This window comes from Procambarus clarkii, chromosome 22 (assembly GCF_040958095.1).
Source record: "Procambarus clarkii isolate CNS0578487 chromosome 22, FALCON_Pclarkii_2.0, whole genome shotgun sequence".
Lineage (NCBI taxonomy): Eukaryota > Metazoa > Arthropoda > Malacostraca > Decapoda > Cambaridae > Procambarus > Procambarus clarkii.
Genome location: NC_091171.1, coordinates 49,441,735 through 49,449,482, shown reverse-complemented (window position 1 = coordinate 49,449,482; position 7,748 = coordinate 49,441,735). Strand labels below are relative to the sequence as shown.

General features: G+C 54.3%; 1 protein-coding gene across 1 annotated transcript; it reads left to right on the top strand.

Annotated features, from left to right (window-relative positions):
• Window positions 1-3,532: 3,532 nt before the first annotated feature.
• On the top strand, window positions 3,533-7,220 carry LOC138367583 (uncharacterized protein in mobD 3'region-like; the record flags this gene model as incomplete). The annotated part of the gene is made up of 2 exons (XM_069329294.1): window positions 3,533-4,369; window positions 7,161-7,220. Coding segments are annotated over 2 exons (897 nt in total), but the record flags the coding sequence as incomplete, so codon positions are not given.
• Between the last annotated feature and the right edge of the window lie 528 nt (window positions 7,221-7,748).

Sequence of the window (7,748 nt, the reverse complement as noted above, 5' to 3'; positions counted from 1 at the left end):
GACACCACCACCAGTGTTCCTTGTGTTGTGTTCTGACACCACCACCAGTGTTCCTTGTGTTGTGTTCTGACACCACCACCAGTGTTGCTTGTGTTGTGTTCTGACACCACCACCAGTGTTCCTTGTGTTGTGTCCTGACACCACCACCAGTGTTGCTTGTGTTGTGTTCTGACACCACCACCAGTGTTGCTTGTGTTGTGTTCTGACACCACCACCAGTGTTGCTTGTGTTGTGTTCTAACACCACCACCAGTGTTGCTTGTGTTGTGTTCTGACACCACCACCAGTGTTCCTTGTGTTGTGTTCTGACACCACCACCAGTGTTGCTTGTGTTGTGTTCTGACACCACCACCACGGTGTTGCTTGTGTTGTGTTCTGACACCACCACCAGTGTTGCTTGTGTTGTGTTCTGACACCACCACCAGTGTTCCTTGTGTTGTGTTCTGACACCACCACCAGTGTTGCTTGTGTTGTGTTCTGACACCACCACCAGTGTTCCTTGTGTTGTGTTCTGACACCACCACCAGTGTTGCTTGTGTTGTGTTCTGACACCACCACCAGTGTTCCTTGTGTTGTGTTCTGACACCACCACCAGTGTTGCTTGTGTTGTGTTCTGACACCACCACCAGTGTTCCTTGTGTTGTGTTCTGACACCACCACCAGTGTTGCTTGTGTTGTGTTCTGACACCACCACCAATGTTGCTTGTGTTGTGTTCTGACACCACCACCAGTGTTCCTTGTGTTGTGTTCTGACACCACCACCAGTGTTGCTTGTGTTGTGTTCTGACACCACCACCAGTGTTCCTTGTGTTGTGTTCTGACACCACCACCAATGTTGCTTGTGTTGTGTTCTGACACCACCACCAGTGTTCCTTGTGTTGTGTTCTGACACCACCACCAGTGTTGCTTGTGTTGTGTTCTGACACCACCACCAGTGTTCCTTGTGTTGTGTTCTGACACCACCACCAGTGTTGCTTGTGTTGTGTTCTGACACCACCACCAATGTTGCTTGTGTTGTGTTCTGACACCACCACCAGTGTTCCTTGTGTTGTGTTCTGACACCACCACCAGTGTTGCTTGTGTTGTGTTCTGACACCACCACCAGTGTTGCTTGTGTTGTGTTCTGACACCACCACCAGTGTTCCTTGTGTTGTGTTCTGACACCACCACCAGTGTTGCTTGTGTTGTGTTCTGACACCACCACCAATGTTGCTTGTGTTGTGTTCTGACACCACCACCAGTGTTCCTTGTGTTGTGTTCTGACACCACCACCAGTGTTGCTTGTGTTGTTTTCTGACACCACCAATGATCGTCGTGTATTGACTGTCGACCAATTAGACTCACATCTTGTTCAGGGAAAACTTCCCTGGACAACTCTGGGCAGATGACCCGTACATTAGAGGCCAGCTGGTGTAGTGGCAGCTGGTGTAGTGGCAGCTGGTGTAGTGGCAGCTGGTGTAGTGGCAGCTGGTGTAGTGGCAGCTGGTGTAGTGGCAGCTGGTGTAGTGGCAGCTGGTGTAGTGGCAGCTGGTGTAGTGGCAGCTGGTGTAGTGGCAGCTGGTGTAGTGGCAGCTGGTGTTGTGGCAGCTGGTGTTGTGGCAGCTGGTGTTGTGGCAGCTGGTGTAGTGGCAGCTGGTGTAGTGGCAGCTGGTGTAGTGGCAGCTGGTGTTGTGGCAGCTGGTGTTGTGGCAGCTGGTGTAGTGGCAGCTGGTGTAGTGGCAGCTGGTGTAGTGGCAGCTGGTGTAGTGGCAGCTGGTGTAGTGGCAGCTGGTGTTGTGGCAGCTGGTGTAGTGGCAGCTGGTGTTGTGGCAGCTGGTGTAGTGGCAGCTGGTGTAGTGGCAGCTGGTGTAGTGGCAGCTGGTGTAGTGGCAGCTGGTGTAGTGGCAGCTGGTGTAGTGGCAGCTGGTGTTGTGGCAGCTGGTGTAGTGGCAGCTGGTGTAGTGGCAGCTGGTGTAGTGGCAGCTGGTGTAGTGGCAGCTGGTGTAGTGGCAGCTGGTGTTGTGGCAGCTGGTGTAGTGGCAGCTGGTGTAGTGGCAGCTGGTGTAGTGGCAGCTGGTGTAGTGGCAGCTGGTGTAGTGGCAGCTGGTGTTGTGGCAGCTGGTGTAGTGGCAGCTGGTGTAGTGGCAGCTGGTGTTGTGGCAGCTGGTGTAGTGGCAGCTGGTGTAGTGGCAGCTGGTGTAGTGGCAGCTGGTGTAGTGGCAGCTGGTGTAGTGGCAGCTGGTGTTGTGGCAGCTGGTGTAGTGGCAGCTGGTGTAGTGGCAGCTGGTGTTGTGGCAGCTGGTGTAGTGGCAGCTGGTGTAGTGGCAGCTGGTGTTGTGGCAGCTGGTGTAGTGGCAGCTGGTGTAGTGGCAGCTGGTGTAGTGGCAGCTGGTGTAGTGGCAGCTGGTGTAGTGGCAGCTGGTGTTGTGGCAGCTGGTGTAGTGGCAGCTGGTGTAGTGGCAGCTGGTGTTGTGGCAGCTGGTGTAGTGGCAGCTGGTGTAGTGGCAGCTGGTGTAGTGGCAGCTGGTGTAGTGGCAACACTTACAGTAACCATGGGGCACCATAATACATATATCCACATACACCGACATATGAAAGTAGAAATCTGAACTATTGAGTTGAACAAACCGGTTAAACTATTGTTTGTGTGGCTTTGACTAACTAAACTAACCTAACCTCCCTGGGTGTAGTACACCATATATATAGTTCATATGTGTACTATACTAGGCCTATAGTTATGTATAAGGAAAGAACAGCTTAGTGTAAGTGGTGTGGAAGGTGGGGGGTGTCCCCCGGCAGTGCCCGGGTCTCTTTCACCCCCCACTCTTCCCCTCACATCGTCTCATCCCCTCTTTCTCTTCCTCTCTTTCTCTCTCAGTTTTATTATTCCCTCTCTCTCATCTCTCACTTTCTTTCTCTCTATTTGCGTCTCGCCCTCACTTCTCCCCCCCCCCCTCTCCTCCAACACTCTCCGGCTCTCTCCCCAACATCACCCCTCTTCTATCTCTATCCCTATCCACCATCCCTCCCCAATCTCCCCTTTATCTCCTCTCCTCTCCTCTCTATCTTTCTCACTCTCCTGCCCCCTCCAACAACGACCCCCCCCTTCCCTATCCTTGCCTCTCCACCTATATATTCTTCTCTCTCTCTCTCTCTCTCTCTCTCTCTCTCTCTCTCTCTCTCTCTCTCTCTCTCTCTCTCTCTCTCTCTCTCTCTCTCTCTCTCTCTCTCTCTCTCTCTCTCCTCCACTTCTCTCTTTCCCCTTTTTATCTCAGAAAATGTAATATTACAAAGCACTGAAAATGCTGCCGAAAACTCTATGGTAATCACAGCCACGATTTTATACTATATGAAAATTTCAGGGGGGTCACTATAAATGCCGAGATTTCTTAAACAGTGGCACTGGGACCAACTCGGACAGACCTATGACGCTCACTTACTCCCTACATGTGTCATTTTAGGATAATTGGTGAGGCTAGCCCCGACTTTGGACAGTCAGATGTGATCGGCAGACAGAAAAACATATCTAAATATTTATATAGAAAAATATATAGATACAAGGCCTCTCCCTGGCCCCACTCTTCCTGGCCCCACTCTCCCTGGCCCCACTCTCCCTGGCCCCACTCTCCCTGGCCCCACTCTCCCTGGCCCCACTCTCCCTGGCCCCACTCTCCCTGGCCCCACTCTCCCTGGCCCCATTCTCCCTGGCCACACTCTCCCTTGTCCCTCTCTCACCCTCCCTGGCCCCACTCTCCCTGGCCCCACTCTCCCTGGCCCCACTCTCCCTGGCCCCATTCTCCCTGGCCACACTCTCCCTGGCCCCACTCTCCCTGGCCCCACTCTCCCTGGCCCCACTCTCCCTGGCCCCACTCTCCATGGCCCCACTCTCCCTGGCCCCACTCTCCCTGGCCCCATTCTCCCTGGCCACACTCTCCCTTGTCCCTCTCTCACTCTCCCTGGCCCCACTCTCCCTGGCCCTACTCTCCCTGGCCCCACTCTCCCTGGCCCCACTCTCCCTGGCCACACTCTCCCTGGCCCCACTCTCCCTGGCCCCACTCTCCCTGGCCCCATTCTCCCTGGCCACACTCTCCCTTGTCCCTCTCTCACTCTCCCTGGCCCCACTCTCCCTGGCCACACTCTCCCTGGCCCCACTCTCCCTGGCCCCACTCTCCCTGGCCCTACTCTCCCTGGCCCCACTCTCCCTGGCCCCACTCTCCCTGGCCCCACTCTCCCTGGCCCCACTCTCCCTGGCCCCACTCTCCCTGGCCCCACTCTCCCTGGCCCCACTCTCCCTGGCCCCATTCTCCCTGGCCACACTCTCCCTTGTCCCTCTCTCACTCTCCCTGGCCCCACTCTCCCTGGCCCCACTCTCCCTGGCCCCACTCTCCCTGGCCCCACTCTCCCTGGCCCCACTCTCCCTGGCCCCACTCTCCCTGGCCACACTCTCCCTTGTCCCTCTCTCACTCTCCCTGGCCCCACTCTCCCTGGCCCCACTCTCCCTGGCCCCACTCTCCCTGGCCCCACTCTCCCTGGCCCCACTCTCCCTGGCCCCATTCTCCCTGGCCCCATTCTCCCTGGCCACACTCTCCCTTGTCCCTCTCTCACTCTCCCTGGCCCCACTCTCCCTGGCCACACTCTCCCTGGCCCCACTCTCCCTGGCCCCACTCTCCCTGGCCCCACTCTCCCTGGCCCCACTCTCCCTGGCCACACTCTCCCTTGTCCCTCTCTCACTCTCCCTGGCCCCACTCTCCCTGGCCCCACTCTCCCTGGCCCCACTCTCCCTGGCCCCACTCTCCCTGGCCCCACTCTCCCTGGCCCCACTCTCCCTGGCCCCACTCTCCCTGGCCCCACTCTCCCTGGTCACACTCTCCCTGGCCCCACTCTCCCTGGCCCCACTCTCCCTGGCCCCACTCTCCCTGGCCCCACTCTCCCTGGCCACACTCTCCCTTGTCCCTCTCTCACTCTCCCTGGCCCCACTCTCCCTGGCCCCACTCTCCCTGGCCCCACTCTCCCTGGCCCCACTCTCCCTGGCCCCACTCTCCCTGGCCCCACTCTCCCTGGTCACACTCTCCCTGGCCCCACTCTCCCTGGCCCCACTCTCCCTGGCCCCACTCTCCCTGGCCCCACTCTCCCTGGTCACACTCTCCCTGGCCCCACTCTCCCTGGCCCCACTCTCCCTGGCCCCACTCTCCCTGGCCCCACTCTCCCTGGTCACACTCTCCCTGGCCCCACTCTCCCTGGCCCCACTCTCCCTGGCCCCACTCTCCCTGGTCACACTCTCCCTGGCCCCACTCTCCCTGGCCCCACTCTCCCTGGCCCCACTCTCCCTGGCCCCACTCTCCCTGGTCCCTCTCACACGCTCACCAGAGCCAGCATATATCCACCAGGCAGCAGTCAGTACATATATTTTACTTGTTTTGGGCTGGAGTGAGAGTCCTCATGTGTGTGTGTGTGTGTGTGTGTGTGTGTGTGTGTGTGTGTGTGTGTGTGTGTGTGTGTGTGTGTGTGTACTCGCCTAATTGTGCTTGCGGGGGTTGAGCTCTGGCTCTTTGGTCCCGCCTCTCAACTGTCAATCAACTGGTGTACAGATTCCTGAGCCTATTGGGCTCTATCATATCTGCACTTGAAGCTGTGTATGGAGTCAGCCTCCACCACATCACTGCCTAATGCATTCCATTTGTCAACTACTCTGACACTGAAAAAATTCTTTCTAACGTCTCTATGGCTCATTTGGGCACTCAGTTTCCACCTGTGTCCCCTAGTGCGTGTGCCCCTTGTGATAAATAGTCTGTCCTTAACTACGCTATCAATTACTCTGAGAATCGTGTATGTGGTGATCATGTCCCTTTTAACTCTTCTGTCTCCCAGTGACGTGAGGTTTAATTCCCGTAGTCTCTCCTCGTAGCTCATACCTCTCAGTTCGGGTACTAGTCTGGTAGCAAACCTTTGCACCTTTTCCAGTTTAGTCTTATGCTTGACTAGATATAGACGCCATGCTTGAGCCGCATACTCCAGGATTGGTCTAACATATGTGTTATATAATGTTCTGGAAGATTCCTTACACAAGTTTCTAAAGGCTGTTCTTATGTTAGCCAATCTGGCATATGCCGCTGATGTTATCCTCTTGATATGAGCTTCAGGGGACAGGTCTGGCGTGATATCAACCCCCAGGTCTTTCTCTCTCTCTGACTCTTGAAGTATTTCAACTCCCAAATGATACCTTGTATCTGGTCTCCTGCTCCCAACTCCTATCTTCATTACATTATATTTGCTTGGGTTAAACTCTAACAACCATTTGTTCGACCATTCCTGCAGCTTGTCCAGGTCTTCTTGAAGCCTCAAGCGGTCCTCCTCTGTCTTAATCCTTCTCATAATTTTGGCGTCGTCAGCAAACATTGAGAGGAATGAGTCTATACCCTCTGGGAGATCATTTACCTATATCAGAAACAGGATAAGTCCGAGTACAGAGCCCTGTGGGACTCCACTGGTGACTTCACGCCAATCTGAGGTCACACCCCTCACTGTAACTCTCTGCTTCCTATTGCTTAGGTTCTCCCTTATCCACTGGAGCGCCCTACCAGTTACTCCTGCCTGTTTCTCCAGCTTATGTACCAGCCTTTTATGGGGTACTGTGTCAAAGGCTTTCCGACAGTTCAAAAAAATGCAGTCCGCCCATCCTTCTCTTTCTTGCTTAATCTTTGTCACCGGATCATAGAATTCTATTAAGCCTGAAAGGCAAGATTTACCCTCCCTGAACCCATGTTGATGGGTTGTCACGAAGTCCCTTCTCTCCAGATGTGTTACTAGGTTTTTTCTCACGATCTTCTCCATCACCTTGCATGTATACAAGTTAAGGACACTGGCCTGTAGTTCAGTGCCTCTTGTCTGTCACCCTTTTTGTATATTGGGACTACATTAGCAGTCTTCCATATTTCTGGTAGGTCTCCCGTCTCCAGTGACCTACTATACACTATGGAGAGTGGCAAGCAGAGTGTTTCTGCACACTCTTTCAGTACCCATGGTGAGATTCCGTCTGGCCCAACAGCCTTTCTCACATCCTGCTCCAATAGGTGCCTCTTGACCTCATCTCTTGTAATTTCGAACCCTTCCAAGGTTCACACAAGGTTCATGTGTGTGTTCAAGTGTCCGCGAGTGTCAATAACTTTCACTAAGTCTCTATAGGTCTCGATGAGTGTACACGAGTGTCTACGAGAGTCCATAAGTGGCCGTAAGTCTCTATAAGTGTCAATCCATGAGAATCGATAAGCGGCTTAAGTGCCCATAAGTGTCCACAAGTGTCCGTGAGGGACTCTGAGTGTGTGTGTGTGTGTGTATATGTGTGTGTGTGTGTGTATATATATATATATAAAGAGCCTGTGAAAGCATCAACATAATATTAACAAGTTTATCAATTAAGATAAAAAATAAAATTTTAAAATTATTTAAAATTTGAGCCAAAACCATAATGAAAAAACTGGAAAAAGTACGATTATTGGAACTTTGTTTTCTCTCTAATTTGTGCTTCCCAAAATATTTCTGACCTCCCGTGTTGAGGTGTTTGGTAATGTGTCCACACCTGCGTGGGAGGCAGGGCCACACCTGCGTGGGAGGCAGGGCCACACCTGCGTGGGAGGCAGGGCCACACCCGCGTGGGAGGCAGGGCCACACCTGCGTGGGAGGCAGGGCCACACCTGCGTGGGAGGCAGGGCCACACCTGCGTGGGAGGCAGGGCCACACCTGCGTGGGAGGCAGGGCCACACCTGCGTGGGA